General features: G+C 58.1%; 2 protein-coding genes across 5 annotated transcripts; one reads left to right on the top strand and one right to left on the bottom strand.

Annotated features, from left to right (window-relative positions):
• Positions 1-380: 380 nt before the first annotated feature.
• Positions 381-10,058, top strand: INPP5J (inositol polyphosphate-5-phosphatase J). 4 transcript variants are annotated; one of them, XM_029227763.1, is made up of 15 exons: positions 381-576; positions 1,554-1,674; positions 2,228-2,289; positions 3,138-3,315; positions 3,669-3,782; positions 3,904-4,012; positions 4,224-4,340; positions 4,674-4,849; positions 5,246-5,357; positions 5,498-5,607; positions 5,744-5,927; positions 8,500-8,637; positions 8,786-8,863; positions 8,990-9,094; positions 9,293-10,058. In XM_029227763.1, the coding sequence occupies exons 3-15, from the start codon at positions 2,262-2,264 to the stop codon at positions 9,797-9,799; spliced, it is 1,956 nt and encodes a 651-aa protein (XP_029083596.1). In that variant the 5' UTR covers positions 381-576; positions 1,554-1,674; positions 2,228-2,261; the 3' UTR covers positions 9,800-10,058. The 4 variants fall into 4 exon arrangements, with proteins under 4 accessions (XP_029083596.1, XP_029083592.1, XP_029083606.1 ...); XM_029227759.1 differs by lacking the exon at positions 1,554-1,674; XM_029227773.1 differs by lacking the exons at positions 1,554-1,674; positions 3,138-3,315.
• Positions 10,059-11,155: 1,097 nt separating this feature from the next.
• On the bottom strand, positions 11,156-15,923 carry PLA2G3 (phospholipase A2 group III). The gene is made up of 7 exons (XM_029233844.1): positions 15,299-15,923; positions 14,147-14,279; positions 13,757-13,891; positions 13,155-13,462; positions 12,401-12,530; positions 12,176-12,292; positions 11,156-11,542 (listed from the first exon to the last, which is right to left on the bottom strand). The coding sequence occupies exons 1-7, from the start codon at positions 15,810-15,812 to the stop codon at positions 11,356-11,358; spliced, it is 1,524 nt and encodes a 507-aa protein (XP_029089677.1). The 5' UTR covers positions 15,813-15,923; the 3' UTR covers positions 11,156-11,355.
• Positions 15,924-16,297: the final 374 nt, after the last annotated feature.

Genomic DNA, 16,297 nt, shown 5'->3' with positions numbered 1-16,297 from the left:
GAAAATGGGGCAAGGGTGGGGGCCAAGGCAAGCCCTGAGCTGGCAGGGAGTCAAGAAGGTCACAGGATCAGAGCAGAGACTCAGGTGTCTCTGAAGCCCTGGAGAGGGGGCTGACCTCTGAGCTACCTTACCCTCAGGTGTGTCAATGCCCCTCCCTTGAGCAAGGGCTGGCCAGGCCTACTGACTGGAGGGTGGGAACAGAAAGACAGCTTCCACTATGCTGCCAGCTGGGACCTGTGCCAGACCAATGGACCCACTCCCCCTGCTTCCTCCCCCACCATGACCATTCCAGGCTCAGCAGTCAGTCCCCAGGGGGTAGGCCACCTTGCCCTGGCCACCTCTATGTTGGGAAGTTGGTGCCTGTGTCTTTAAATTCTCAGCAGGTTGAAACGGCTGATGACATCACTGGTTCCCGGGAGCTAGCGGAGGAGCTGGAGCCCAGGGGAACCCAGGCTGCTGGGGGCTGCAGACATGGAGGGCCAGGGCATCAGTGGCAGCGGGAGGCCGGGGACCCAGGCTGGCCTGGGCCCCCTGCCCATGCCCCATGGGATTTCCCAAACTGGGGCACCCTCCAAGGTAAGACCCCTAAATCCTAGTTCCCCCATTCCTGATCCTTAATCCCACCCCCACACACACACACATACTGCAGGCACCCTGGTGCCCCGGCTGAGGGGCTGGCACTCTCCTCTGCCCACCAAGCAGGGACTGGGCAAACAGGGTACCCTAGGGGCTGAGGGGGTAGTGATGGGACACTCAGAGAGAGATGGAGTTAGCTGTCTCCAGGACCTCCTGGGAAAGCCCTGGACCAGGTATCAGGGGACCCAGCTGTGCTCCAGCTTTGCTATGTGACCTTGGGCAAGTTGCTTGTCCTTTCTGAGCTAATGCAAAATGAGAAGGCTTGTCCCTGAAGACTGAAACTGTAACATCTGGGATGTCTAAGTTGTTAGTGCTGGAGGCGGTGTGGTGTTTGGGGTGGGGGTTTGGAGTGGGACACTAGGAACCAAGGAGGATGCCCAAAATGCAAGCCTCAAAGAGCTGAGTTTGGGGACAGAGGTGGAGGCAGAGTTTCAGATTCTCTGAACCAAGCAGGACACGGGATGCAGACAGAACTACATCTCTGGAGGCAGGGATAGGGCCACCCTAGGGTGAGTGTAAACCTTCGTCTACCCTCCCTGGCAAGGGACACTTTATCCTGACTTCTGGAGACAGGGGCATCAGACAGGGACAGATGGGAGAGGAAGAGGAGGTCCTTGCAGGGCCCCACACCCCCCACTCCACCTGCTGGACATAAAGAGGATACCTGCTTGCCTGTCCTCACAGGTGGGGTGACAAGGGTAAGAGGGTACAACTTGTGCACAGTGGTGCGGCGCCAGGATCAACAGAATCCTGGACTTGCTCTGGGTGTTAGAATCACACTTGGGAGGAATGACTATTCCATGGAGCTCAAATGGAAGCCTAGCAAATTTTGGCTCATACATGCAGAGGATATGAGACCTAGGCTTCCCAGGATCAGGTGTGGCCAGGGATCCTTCACCAGGGTCCTTCATTTTAAGACAGGGAAACTGAGGCCCTGGGCAGGGAAGGGCTTGCCTAAGGTCACACAGAGCTGGGCTGGGAATCGACATGGCCAGTCCCAACCCAGGCTCTTGCTCCTGCACAGAGCTCTAGGAATGGGTGACGAGGACAGAGAGGGCTGTGACCAAGGAATTGGGACGTGGCGGGGGGAACCTGGGGGTTCCTGTGTACTGTGGAGGAAAGGGGGTGGTGTTTAACAGGCTGGCCCCAGGGTGTCCTGAGTGGGAAGATCTGGGGGGGTCAGATCAGTAGCCCTTGGCTAGGGGAGCAGCAGGGACTGCAGGGGTGGGCAGTGCTCAGGGAAGCTGACTCCAGCCACCCAACACTCCAGGGTGGCCAGGGAGTGGGTGCCAGCCAGGAAGGCAAGGAGAGCCCTCACTCTGAGAGGCTCACACTCTGCCTCCTTTGAGTTGGGGTCTTATTTTCCCCATCTATGAAAGAGATGTCACAGGTGAGGGAGGGGATAGGTTTCCATGTCCTGTTTCCTCCAAAAGAGAAGCTGATTCACAGCAGAATGGATTGAGGTGAGAAATTAGGAAGAACTTCCTCAGAAAGATGTGCCTTTCTTAGCTAGACAGGGTCTGCTGGGGTCTATATGGAAGTGGAGGCCTGGTTAGGGTTGACTCTGAGTCTCTGACTTGTCCTATCCAAGATGGACTCACGTTTTCAGCTCTCAGCGAAGGAGAATGCAGCACCAGTATGCTCGGAACCAAGGTTGGCTCTGACACCTGTGGGGCCACCAGCAGCAATGCCACCTTCCTCAAAGGGGCCAAGCCTGGCTCTGGCATCTCCCCGACCCATCCTGGCTCCAATGTCTACCCCTGGAGAGCAGAAAACAGCTCCTGCCCATCGCAGCTCCAGACTGGCTCCAACATCTGTGGGCCAGTTGGTGGTGTCCGCCTCGGCTGGGCCGAAGCCTCCTCCAGCTACCCTGGGGCCCAGGCTGGCTCCACTGTCCAGGGACCAGAAGCAGGTGCCGCCTGCCTCCATGGGACCCAAGCCAGCCCTGGCTGCTTCAGGCCTGAGCCTGGCCATGGCATCTGAGAAACAGCCCCCACAGCCCCCCTCCAGCTCTTCCCCAGTGCCCAGTCCAGTTCTGTCACCCTCTCAGGAACAGGCCCTGACTCCAGCATCCATGACATCAGCCCTGGCCTCTGTGGGATGGACATCAGCTAAACAGAGGGATGCCCCAGCCCCTAGACCTCTCTCCCCTTCAGAAGGGCATCTCCAGCCCCCCACTCAGACATCTGGTCCTGTGGGCTCCCCATCCTTGATTCAAGCCCCCCCAGACCCTCAGATCTCCCCCTCCTTCAGAGCCCGGCCTGAGGCCCCCCGCAGCAGCCCTGAGGATCCTGTCTTGTCCCAGACACCACAGACTCTGCCCCTGGATGTGGGCCAGGGTCCTCCAGAGCCTGGCACTCGCTCTCCCGGACTTCTCTACCCCACCTTCCGGCCAGGGGCCCCCTTAGCCCAGACTGTGCCCCCACCTCTGCCCAAGCCACCCCGATCTCCCAGCCGCTCCCCCAGCCGCTCCCCAAACCGCTCCCCGTGTGTCCCCCCAGCTCCTGAGATGGCCCTCCCCAGGCCTGGCACCCAGGGTGCCGGGCCTGGTGGGCATCTGAGCCCCAACCTTCAGCCCAGAGAAACCCCAGCCCCTCTTACCACCTCCTCTTCTACATCCACCTCGTCATCCTCCTCTTGGTCAGCTCAGCCCACCTGCAAGAGCGACCCTGGCTTCTGGTGAGGGGCCCTCTCCCAAGACATTGCTGGGGCTTGAACTCTAAGACTAGCCATCCTTCTAGGTTGGCTTACCCTACTCCACCCCAGCTGACCTCCCTGAGGAAGATTCCCTGTGGGTGTTAGGCCCACTCTGGGGCCCTCGGAAGACAGCATCCTCTCCTAAGGGACTTGCCTACCCCGCCTCAGTTGATGTCCCCTGGAAGAGTCTGGTGGAAGGGACCCTGGGCCCACTGTGGGTCCTTCTGAGGGCTTATACTCAAGCTTATTTCCCCAGAAAAAGCCCTGTGGGAGGGAGGTTGAGGGTAAGAGAGTGGTCCCCAGTAGTAACCCCTTCTGTACCCCCACCTCCCCAGGATCACTGTGGTCACATGGAACGTGGGCACCGCCATGCCCCCCGATGATGTCACATCCCTCCTTCACCTGGGCAGCAGCGATGACAGTGACAGGGCAGACATGATCGCCATAGGGTGAGGGGACAGGGCGAGTAGACTCTCTCCTGAGCCCCTCCTACCTCCCAGACCCTCTCCCACGGGAGGGGTTTCTAGGGCGCCCCCCCCAATCCGAAGGCCGCCTCACAGTCCCCCACAGGTTGCAGGAAGTGAACTCTATGATCAACAAGCGGCTCAAGGACGCGCTCTTCACCGACCAGTGGAGCGAGCTCTTCATGGACGCACTGGGGCCCTTCAACTTCGTGCTGGTAACTCCTCCCTCAACCCCCGGGCAGGTGGAGACCCATGGATTACTCGGCCCTAGCTCTGCCTTGATTCACCGTGGGGCCCGCTGGGCCTCGGTGGCCGGGTCCATGAAATGGGAAGATGGAAGAGCAGACCTTTAAGAACCGGAAAAGGCGAGGGCGGGGGCGGGGGAGTTGTGTCCTGTCTCTCAGCCTCCTCACGCCTCTGCTGCAGGTGAGTACTGTGCGGATGCAGGGCGTCATCCTGCTGCTGTTCGCCAAGTACTACCACCTGCCCTTCCTGAGGGATGTGCAGACTGATTGCACGCGCACTGGCCTGGGTGGCTATTGGGTGAGCGTGGAAGCGGCCTGGGAGGGTACAGGGCCCTAAGGGATCCGTAGATTAGTCCCCGGACCCCCGCGTACTGGCAATATCCCCTCCCCAAGCTACGCCCCTTACTCTGAGGCCTGCCTCTCCCCACCCACCCCCACCCCTCGTTTTCTAGACCCCGCCCCTTTCTGTCCCCGCCCCTCCTATTGTTCCACTCCTTTCCCTAGAACCCACCCCTCTCCACACCTCCACGGGTCCTGGGCCTCACCCGCTGACCCCGCCCACCCTAAGCCCCGCGGGCCTCACCTCCTAGCCTAGGCCCCGCCCATAACCCACCCAACCTTGTTTCCCAAGGGCAACAAGGGTGGAGTGAGTGTGCGACTGGCCGCCTTCGGGCACATGCTGTGTTTCCTGAACTGCCACCTGCCGGCCCACATGGACAAAGCGGAGCAGCGCAAGGACAACTTCCAGACCATCCTCAGCCTCCAGCAGTTCCAGGGGCCTGGAGCTCAAGGCATCTTGGATCACGAGTATGGGCCGGGGCGGGACCTAATGGGGCTTGGGCGGGGCTAGTGAAGGAGGGGTGGGACTCAGGGGCGAGGCCGGTGCGCCTAGTGGGGAGAGGCGGGGCCTATGGGGGTGGAGACCACCCACACTATGGCTAGGAACGAGAAAGCTGGTAAGTTTGATGGGGAGGTGGAGCCTGCAGGGTGGAGCTTTGCTGAGGGGCAAGGCCTTGCTAGGGGTCGGAACCTAACTTCTAGGTCTACACCCCCTGCTGCTCCGTGGTGGGCTGGCGGCCCTGCAGCAACCCACCCACCCTCTGCGTCATCACTAGGAGCAGCTGTCGGGTTGGATGGGGGCAGAGAAGGATCTGGGCTGGGCTCTTCACCCCATGGACCCCGCTGACCCCCACCTCCGAACAGCCTCGTGTTCTGGTTCGGGGACCTGAACTTCCGCATCGAGAGCTACGACCTGCACTTCGTCAAATTTGCCATCGACAGCGAGCAGCTCCACCAGCTCTGGGAGAAAGACCAGGTGGGGTATCCCAGCCTGGACCCCAAAACCCCAAGCACACAGAACATGCCCTAGGACCACCTGTACCCTAGGCTATGGTCCTTGCCCTCATCTGCCCTGCCCAAGCTCTTGTCCAATTCTGTGCTTCTGGACCCTCACAGCTCAACATGGCCAAGAACACCTGGCCCATCCTGAGGGGCTTCCAGGAGGGGCCCCTCAACTTTGCGCCCACCTTCAAGTTTGACGTGGGTACTAACAAATATGATACCAGGTGAGCTCAGAACTGGGATGAGAGGTGGGGATGTGGGCTGAGGTCTTCTGGATAAGGGAGACAGGAAAGAGAGACAGGAGGCATAGGTGCCTTGACCCCCAACCCCTGATACTCAGCCTACCTTTGCCCACCACAGTGCCAAGAAGCGGAAGCCAGCCTGGACAGACCGTATCCTGTGGAAGGTCAAGGCTCCAGGTGGAGGTCCCAGCCCCTCAGGACGGGAGAGCCACCGGCTCCAGGTGACCCAGCACAGCTACCACAGTCACATGGAATACACTGTCAGCGACCACAAGCCCGTGGCTGCCCAGTTCGTCCTGCACGTGAGTCCTGGCCTCATCCTCCCCGCATGACATCCCCAGGCCCAGCTCAGCATCCCACTGCCCACCGGTAACCCCTTAGACCTGCCCTCAGCAGCATCCACTTGTCACAGCAGACTGGGAGTGGGATTATGATCTCCATTATTTATTTATTCTTGGCCATGCCATGCGGTATGTGGGATCTTAGTTCCTGGACCAGGGATCGAACCCATGCCCCCTGCATTGGGAGCTCAGAGTCTTAACCACTGGACCACCAGGGAAGTCCCATGATCTCCATTTTCAGGTGAAAAATCTGAGGCCCAGAGACACAGCACCCCTTGCCCCGGGTCACCTGGCTACTAAAGGGAAGGTTAGGATTTGCACCCTGACTAGTCTGATTTCAAAGGGTATACCTTTTCCACTAATCTCTAATTCCCCTTTTCTGAGAAAGGCTAGGGCAACTTATGTTAAAATTCACATATATAATAAGACCAGCCACGAAAATATTTACTCAAATCCCATGTAGCATTCATTCACATTCATTTATTATTTTTTTACCATCTTACCATATGTGATGGGGAGGGGGAGTAGAGATACAAAAAAATACAAAGCTAAACCCTATATAGTTACTATAAAATTTAGCATTGTGTTTAGGATTTTTTTAATTATAAATTTTTATTGATTTATGTATTTATTTTTGGTTGCGTTGGGTCTTCTTGCTGCGCGCAGGCTTTCTTTAGTTGCAGCGAGCGGGGGCTACTCTTCATTGTGGTATGCGGATTTCTTATTGCAGTGGCTTCTCTTGTTGCGGAGCTCAGGCTCTAGGCATGCAGACTTCAGTAGTTGTGGCGCATGGACTTGGTTGCTCCATGGCATGTGGGATCTTCCCACACCAGGGCTCGAACCCGTGTCCCCTGCATTGGCAAGTGGATTCTTAACCACTGCACCACCAGGGAAGCCCCTGTGTTTAGGACTGGGGCTCCTAGCTGCCAAAGGAAAAAGGGGAAATCCGAGAATGTCAGAACTGGATCTTAGAGACCATGTAGTCCAACTTTCTGTTAGTGGGGTAGGCATGCGCCCCAAGTTGCACACAGGCTCAGCAGTAGAGTGGGGTGGAGCCCAATTTCCAGTCCTGAAACTCAACTCTGGGCTCTCCGATTCTCTTGATCTGATAAGAGGGAGCCCAGCAGACCAGAGAATGTTTTCCCTGCTAACTTTGTCATATGGTCAGTCAGAGGGACAGTGGCCAATGTCCTCAGCTGGGAATGGAAATCTGCCCATGTCTGGCCTCCCATGACCTTTGGTAAAAGCCTTGGGTGTGAAGTTTAACCCCCAATCAGGGACCTCACCTTGAGAACCACTCCTTTTGGGTGCCCTATCCTTCCCTCCTTATCTAGAACCCTGTCCCTTGTAAAACATTACCTGTTGAGCACCTACTATATGCCAGAGCCTGTGTAGCCTACTTCATGTATGTCATCCCTTTGAATACTGTGGTAGGCCCTGAGGATGTCTAAATTCTCCTCCCAGTTTTACTGATGAGAGAAACAGAGGCTCAGAGAACTTAAATCTCTTATCCAAAGCAACACAGCACAGGGCTCAGCAGGAGTTTTGACCCCACAAGGCCCTAAAGGGTATTTCCAAGAGCGCAACCTGGCCAGACCTGTTGTTAGGAACCCACAGGCAGGGAGAGGATGTGCTGGTTTATTCTGGAGCAGCTTGGCTTAGAAGCTGAGGAGGGAGAGAAAGTTGAAACCAGATAAACAGGGGAGCAGACAAAGCCTGAGGCTGGCACCACCGAGTCTTTCCCTGAGGGACAGAGGTGAAGCCAATACCCTGGCCACCTGCCACCCCAGCAACCCCATCCACATGGTGAACCCCTGCTCAGCCTGGGGTGACCCTGGGAAGAGAAGATTCTTTTGTCTCCATGGACTGATGACAAACAAGGTTAATAGTGGTTCCTTAATACAGGTGGGGAAACTGAGTCTTACTTAGCCTGATGAGGGGCTTACCTGAGGTCATGAAGCAGGTTAGTAGCAGAGCCTGGACGGTCTCCAGCCATCTACCCAGAGCTCTTCTTGCCTGCTCATGGGTGTTCACTTTACTCCAGAATATCCAGTGCATCATGGGACTCCTTTGTTAACTTATAGGCAAGTCATTCATTGAGCACCTACTGTATACTGAGAAGTTTATAGGATGCTTTATATGGTATCTCATTGAATCTGCAGAGCAACCCCAAGAGTTAAATAAGATCATCAGAGTTTAAGGACAGGAGCCCTTCTATTCAGAGAGGTTAAGAAACTCACCTTGGGTCACACTGCATAACAATAGCAGAGCCAGGGCCAAACCCACAGTCTACTAAGCTTCAAAGCTGTGTTCTCACTCACTCCCTAAGGAGGCTAAGGACAAAAAGAGCCCTGAGCTGGGAGGCAGGAAACCTGGCATTCATCCTAGACCTATTCTTCCTCAGTTTCCCAGCCCGTGCAGTGGCTTCAAAGGTCCTTCATCTCAGCCAATTTGTGCCGACGCAGGCCCAAGGGCTCTAGGTGCGTAGAATACTAGAGGGTCTCCCCTGATGTTGCCCCCTGCCCCTGGGCAGTTTGCCTTCAGAGACGAAGTGCCGCTTGTGCGGCTGGATGTGGCAGACGAGTGGGTGCGGCCGGAGCAGGCTGTGGTGAGGTACCGCATAGAGACGGTGTTCGCCCGCAGCTCCTGGGACTGGATCGGCTTGTACCGGGTGAGACGGGCAGGGGTGGTCGGTACATCGGGGAAGGAAGGGCCTGAAGGGGCAGCCAGGGACCCACGTGGGGTCCCTGGCTTCCCCAGAGTTTAAGGCTGCTGGGGTCAGACCTTAGGGGTCACGACCCTGATTGCTCTTGCCCCAGGTGGGTTTCCGCCACTGCAAGGACTACGTGGCTTATGTCTGGGCCAAACACGAGGATGTGGATGGGAACATCTACCAGGTACTTAAGGGGAGGGGGAGAGTGGGAGGAAGTCCCCATTGCCCTTGGGGGCTCAGGATTCAGCTTGAAGGGTCCTGAGGCTGTCTCCCTCACCCCAACCTGGACCTAAACCCCCTGGCCCACCAGGTGACATTCAGTGAGGAGTCACTGCCCAAGGGTCACGGAGACTTCATCCTGGGCTATTATAGCCACACCCACAGCATCCTTATCGGGGTCACTGAGCCCTTCCAGGTAAGTAGGCCAGGCTGCAGGGTCAGGGGGGCCTAAGGAGTATTCAAATGCCTCTACAGCTTCTACATTCTGTTCTGTGACCTCCTACAAGTATCCTGACCTTCCTGGGTCTGCCAAGGGGGAGGGCGGGAGTGGTTCCCAGAGGCCTCAGTGGCCGGTTGGGGAGAGGGGCACCCCAGTGACCAGCCTTCCCCCCAGATCTCACTGCCTACCTCGGAGCTGGCCAGCAGCAGCACAGACAGCTCGGGTGCCAGCTCGGAGGATGAGGATGACAGCACCCTGGAGCTGCTTGCATCCAAGTCCCGCAGCCCAAGCCCTGGCAAGTCCAAGCGGCACCGTAGCCGAAGCCCAGGTCTGGCCCGCTTCCCCGGCCTCGCCCTGCAGCCCTCGTCCTGTGAACGCCGTGGCACCAGCCGAAGCCCCTCGCCCCAGAGCCGCCGCCTGCCTCGGGTAGCCCCCAACGGGGGCAGTGATGGTGGCAGCCGGGGCAACAGTGAGGAGGGGCCCCCTGGGCTGCCTGGGTCCTGGGCCTTCCCACCATCTGTGCCTCAAAGCCTGGGGTTGCTGCCTGCCTTGCGCCTAGAGACCGTAGACCCCGGTGGTGGCAGCTCCTGGGGACCCGATCGGGAGGCCCCGGCCCCCGACAGCCTGTCTCCCAGCCCCCAGGGTCAGCAGGGCCTGGAGGAAGGGGGCCTGGGGCCCTGAGGGTGAGGTGGGCAGGCAGGCCCAGGTGGCCCCCACTCTGCCCCAACCTTCTGCAAACCCACCTGCCTCCCTCCTGCTACTGCTCCAGCTTTATGTGCACCTGCCACTCTGTTCTGGCCAGGGGTGGCCAACTGGGGTCCCCCAAACTTGGTCCTGGCACCTCAACTGTGACAATCAGCAAACCCCTATCCCAGCCCCCATCTGGGATGGGGGAGCAAACCTAGAGGTCATCAATTAGGAATTAAATTCTCCAGCCTCACTCCTGACTTCTTCCTAACTTGTTAGCAGTCTAGGGTTGGGGACAGTCAGAGGAAGGGACTAAAGAGATGAGAGGATGACAGATCTGACAATTACCAGGCACCAGCTGTATACATTACACATGCCATGTCCTTTAAGCTGCACCACAAGTTGTGGTGTTGAGTTCAGTGTAGTTCTTAGCTCCATTTCACAGGTGAGCAAACTGAGACCTCCAAGAGGTTATGTGAACCTTTAAAAATCAGGTGCCTAGGGCTTCCCTGGTGGCGCAGTGGTTGAGAGTCCGCCTGCCGATGCAGGGGACACGGGTTCGTGCCCCCGTCTGGGAAGATCCCACATGCCGCGGAGCGGCTGGGCCCGTGAGCCATGGCCGCTAAGCCTGCGCGTCCGGAGCCTGTGCTCCGCAGCGGGAGAGGCCACAACAGTGAGAGGCCCGCGTACCGCAAAAAAAAAAAAAAAAAATCAGACGCCTAAGCGCAGTTTGGCTGTGTGCTGGAGGGAGGGAACATTTACTAGGTGCTGAGTGCTGTCCGTGAGTTGGTTCGCTTAATCCTCAACAACCCTGTGAGGTAGAGGTAGGTCCTGTTTACACTCCCCTTTTTCAGACGAGGAAACTAAGGCTCAGAATGAAGGAGGTCTCTTGCTTAAGGGCACGGGGGAGATCTGAATTTAGGTCTAGGGCAGAAAGAATGGGCCAGGGCTGGGCCAGGAAGAGCATAGGAGCTGTTAAGAGAAGGGGTCCCCTGGGGAGGTGAGTTGGGAAGCCCCTTTCTAGCTTCCGCCACCCTGGATTCAGACACAGGCACTTCTGTGACATCCCTCATACCCCACCTGCTGCCCTAGACCTCAGCAGGCAGACGCTGGGGCTTCCCTGGGCAAGTTCTTGAGACATGCATTAATTTTGCAACATAGACATATATGTCCCTCCTCCTGGTACCTCCTGGGGCTGCTGCAATGTTACCTTCTCCCCATTCCCATCTGGATGTTAATTTCTCTGGGAAGGCCCAAGCCTGGGGCAGCAGAATGAGCCTCCTGAATACCACATCCAAGCACAGAGGGGTTGTGTCACCAGCCCAAGATCACCCAGCACAGCAGGAGACGTGGTCCAGCATTTGGGTCTTGGCCCCCCCACCCTACCCATGCAGCCCTCTGGCTATCCACGAGAGCCCGTCCATGCTTCAGTCTAACACGTGGAGGGGAAGCTGAGACCCCCAGGGCCTAGCAAAGCCAGGGACGAGGTCCAGTCTTGTGCCCAGGAGAGCTGGAACTGAGGTCACTGGTTCCAGGATTTCTGCTGTCCTTCAAGGTCCTCCGGCTCCCTGGGTCAGCTGCAGGCACAGGTCATAGAAGGACATGGGGACCTTTGGGTGCTCTGAAGTCCATGCCTGCCTGTTGTCTGTGCCTGTCCCTTGGAGCCAGAGTTGCCTCTGCTGAAGTTGCCGCAGGTGCCGAGCTGACACCTTGATGGCCCTGGGGTCTCTGGAACAGCTGTGAAGAGAGAAAAGTGGGGCAGGTGGTCATAACTGCCAAGAATCCCACCCTACTCTGCAGAGAGGGTGACCAAGGCCCAGAGAGGAGCAGGGCTGGGACTGGGAGGGTGGGGGGCTGTTACACCTAGCAGGGGGCAGAATAAACCTGGGTTGGCACCCAGAGGCCCAGGTTCTGCCACTAGCTGGCTGCAGAAACCTGGGTCAGTCTGGGCCTCAGTTTCCCTACCTGTGAAATAGGAAAAGTAACAGAGTTAGCTTTGAGAATCAGAATTGAAATGAAATTGTGGATTATGGGGTAAGAGTTAAGCAGGTGTTTTACTATGTGTCCTACAGGCCTTGGCCTATGTACGTCACACACGCCACTTCCTTGGCTTCTACCTCCATTTTATAGGTAAGGAAACAGAGGTGTGGAGAGGTTATTCAGCTTGCAAGGTCACACAGGAAGTAAATGACAGAGTTGAGATGCAACCTACATGGGCCAACTGCAGAGCCGAACCCAGGGATGATGACAGTGGAGCTCAGAGGTCCCCTGACCCCCTCCATCACCCTCTCAGCCCAGGTGCACAAAGGGAGCAGAGGCAACCCACCCCTTGGGAAGTCCCCCATCCCTCCTGGCCCTGATGTCACTTACCCTTTGCCCTCAGCACAGTCCAGTGGAGGGGCCAGTTTGAAGCAGGTCATGCCCAGCAGCTCCCAAAGTATGTTGGCACCCACAGGTGGGCTGTGGAGCCTCAGGAAGCGTGCCAGACTGAGGGCAGAGGCAGGCTCAGGCTGGGGCAGGGCCTCGTCAGCCACGTGTCCCTTCCCAGTGCCTGGCAACAGGCAGCCCACCCCCAAGGGTCCAAGCAGGCCTCACCGGCGCGTGCAGTTGCAGTGGAAGAGGGGTTCACGGGCATTGTTGAACAGCTGGAACTTGGTCTTCTGGGGCCCGATCTGGTGCTCACACTGGTCCAGGCGGCGGAAGCCGCGGCAGGCCTGGCGGGCACCTGGGGGCAGGTGTGGTGGTGAGAGGAGCCCTGTCCGATGCCCACTGCCATCCGGCACACATGCTCTGTCCCACACACACAGTGTCCCTCCATCTCATGCCCTTTGTGCCTTCAGAGTGCCTCACACATAGGAGACGCACGCACATGCACACACACACACAGAGTAGTGCTGCCATGGGGAAGCCCAGAGAGTCGAGAGTGGTCAGAAAAGGTTTCCTGGAGGCAGAGGCTTCTAAGCTGAGGCTGGAAGAGGGGAAGAGTCAGGGAGAATTCTCCAGGCAGCAAGAAGAGCATGTGCAAAGGCCCAGCAGGGGGAGAGAGCAAGTGGCTTTAGAAGAACCGAATGAAGTTTGTGGAACTGGAGTTTCGACTGGGGAGTAGGATCTGCAGGACCAGACTCGACAACCCCTGGGTGTTGGGACATCATGGTGGGGCCTCAGCGAGGAGTGCCATGGACAAGTTTGGAGCTTACAAAAATCCCTCTGGCTGCAGCACGAGATAGGTTGGGAGACCCCAGAAGGAGCTCAGAGCAGGAAAGGAAGCAACACAGGGGCCCCCCACCCTGAACAGAGTCAGGGACACCTCCTTACAACAGGAGCCCCCAAGGTTAGGTTCTGAGCTCACCTTGAGGTTTTAGGCCACGCCATAGTCCCTGGAGGCCTGAATCAGTGACCTCCAGCTGGACTATGGAGGCCACATCAGGCCCAGGGGAGGCCACAGGGGCCTGGAGGGCTGTGGCATTGGCTTGGCTGGGGTACTCGGACTCTTTCTGCTGTGCTGGCCACTTCTGAGGATGCTGAATCCACCGAGGCTTGCTGGGTGCTGGGTTCTGAGGACTGGGAGTCAGGGGGATGGCAAGGGAGCTCCAGGAGGCATTGTAGAAGGTCCTGGGCTGGAGACGGGCGAGGGATACAGAGCCATACGTTCTACACCTGGGAGGTAGCACATGGTGGCAATTGGTAACCCAGAATCCCCCCTCCCAGAAGTCCCCAGGTTCATCTCTATGGAGATCAGGGCTCTGCCAGTCCCACCCCTCATCCCACATCCCACTAGGTCCTGCAGGGCACCCAGGGAGCGTCTGCATCCTGGGCCCAACCCTGAGGAGAAGACAGGGAGGACGAGGCATCATTCCCTGGAGGACAGACATACAGAAAGGCTTCCCTCCCAGGCTTGGAGCCCGAGCTCCCCACTGGCTGGGAAGGGGCTCGAAAGGGGCAGCCACATACCCGCCCCACCAGTACCACTCCACACAGGCCTCCTGGTCCTCCAGGACGAAACAGGGGATCGCCAGCACGTTGAAGAAGGCCACGCCCACGATGTCAGAGATGGAGTCCCGCTGGTCATGCAGGCACTGCTGGAACCTGTCCCAGAGCCAGCACTCAGGTCCCTGGACCACAGAGAGCTACCTGGCTCCTCTCCCAGACCACCTGGTCACTACCAGCCAGGTGATTTGGGGTCCAAGTGTCCCCTCTCCTGTTAGGCCTCAGCTTTCCCACTGCACAGTGGACTCCGGCTGGCTGATCCTTTAGGATTCTCTGGAATCCCAGACTCTGCACCAGGTAATCCCAGTGGATAATCCCACACCAAGTTCCCAGCCCTCCCTGCCCACCACCAACCTGGCATCACAGTTGCAGTGGGAGATGGTATGGAGTCGGTAGTTTCGGATGCCATAGTTGTACTGGAAGGGTGAGACAGTCTGTGGGCAGCGGTCGTGTTCCTGGCAGCAGAGATCGGGGCCCTGGAAGACCCCTGCAGGGAGCGGAGGGGGCACCAGCTCAGCAGGGTCGTGGGCACCACATGCCGGCTATGCCTGCGTGGTGTTGGGAGCAGAGACCTGGTTCTCATCCCAGCCCTGATACAGATGACCTGGGTGGCCTCAGGCCTCTCCCTGTGGGACTCACAGTTCCAAAGCTTGAAGAGAACACCCAGGTACAGCCTCTGTTGGGCAACTCCAAGTGCCAGGCAGCCCACCCCGGAATCCTTGCCCATGGAAAGATCTCCCTCAGGTGAACTGGTGTCTGCCTCCAGAGTTCTCGGGCTCACACCACAAGTGAAACTCCAAAGTTATGAATGTGTGTGGACTGGAATGGTAAACAGCAGGATGCAATCTCGCTGGCACAATGAGGCATTGTCAGGATGCCAGCCTGCTCCAACTCAAGTGCCAAGTCCTCCTCCCAGCCCTCCACGTGTATGCACTGACAGCTGTACCGAGAGTGCAAAAAAGCCATGCATGTTTTTCACCACCTGAGCAATGATGCCCTTTACTGAGCATCTCCCAAATGCCTGGCACTTCCCACACCCAAGCACACAGCAGCCCTGGGAAGGAGGTGTCACGTTTATTGTACAGGTGAGGAAACATTCAGAGAGGGGAGGTGACTCGTTCATCTTGGAAGGGCTAAGCTGGGATTTGAACCCAGGCTTTTGGGTCTTGGCGTCCCCTCCACTGGGCACCCTGTGCCCATAAAACCTCCTCTTGGGTAATGTTTTTTTGGCTCAGCCGACCCTGGATCCATCCCAGCCAGCCTCCTTCCTCAGATGGTAATTAATGAAGCCTCCCAGGTGTGAGTAGGACCTTTCCCATCTATAACCACATTTAAGCATCCCACGATGAGATTTATGGTCACCCCATTTTACAGATAAGGAAATTGAGGGTCAGAGTGGCTAAGTCACTTCCTCAGGACACACAGCCTGGGAGAGTGGGTACCAGGGCTAAAGGCTGCATTTCCCCCCCCCGCACCAGCCCCCCTGTCCACACGCCGATGGCTCACCCAGCTCCGAGGAGTTCCTGGCAGAATCCCCAATGCCACACCACAGTGTGCCAGGCATGGTCCAGCCTCTCTTCACCCGCTGGTTCCCCATGCCAGGCGCTCCACTCTGCCCTGCTGCTCGCTTCTCCCTGGTCTCTGCTGGACTCTCGGCAGGCCCTCTGCAGGCCTCCCACTGACGCTTAAGGGTGGCCAGGGCTCTCTGCAGCTCAGGTCCAGGGGTGTGGATGAAGGAGTCCCGGGTGATCTCACCAGCACAGAGGGTACTGAAGGCTGTAGTGAGCTCTGGCTCATCCTGCCGGCTGCACACCTGCAGCCTCCCGTGCCCATCCCAGCGGGCATGGAACAGGGCTAGTCCCTGGGTATCCTTGCCCAAGAAGCTAAGGAACCCCAAAGGGCTGCCAGAGATGGGTCTGGCCAAGTGGCAGGAGGTGCTGTGCAAGTGGAGGGCAGGGGAGCCCCCCAGAGCTGCCCCCAGGAAGTTCAGCACCCCCAAGAGCACCACCAGAACCCCCATTCTGCCCTGGCCCAGCCCAGTCAGACAAAGCCCCCGGGAATCCTACCCTGGTGGGCCCACGAGGCAGCAGTTCTGTAGCTGAGCGGAAGCGAGCCCAGCCGACCCGGTGCTGCGGGGCCAATGAATGGAGCTTTGGGAGGAGTAGGAAGGAGGCTGGAGTGTGGGGTGATCTGGGGCTTGTAACTGAATCCACCGGCTGGGCAGGCCGCTGATTGGCTGAGGAGCACACGGGCCGGGGCCCACGCCCCCACTTGGCCTGCCTTTCTCCACGCCTTCCAGTCACCTGCCACCAGCCTCGCCTGGACGGGGACGGTAGGAGCCAAAGCCCTGGGCCCTGGGGGCAGGGGCCAGAAGGGGGATCTGTATCTCCCTGGGGAGGGAAGAGGGTCTGGGGGCTCAGAGGAGGCTCCCAGAACTGGTCATCTCCCCATCCCAGGGATGGCTGCCAAGACCACCTCCATGAAGCTGGCAGAGAGCCACGGGCT

This window comes from Monodon monoceros, unplaced genomic scaffold (assembly GCF_005190385.1).
Source record: "Monodon monoceros isolate NGI ecotype Baffin Bay Population unplaced genomic scaffold, NGI_Narwhal_1 Super_Scaffold_1, whole genome shotgun sequence".
NCBI classification, from domain to species: Eukaryota; Metazoa; Chordata; class Mammalia; order Artiodactyla; family Monodontidae; genus Monodon; species Monodon monoceros.
Note: the sequence above shows the minus strand (reverse complement) of the source record. Positions and strands in the feature narration are given on the sequence as shown.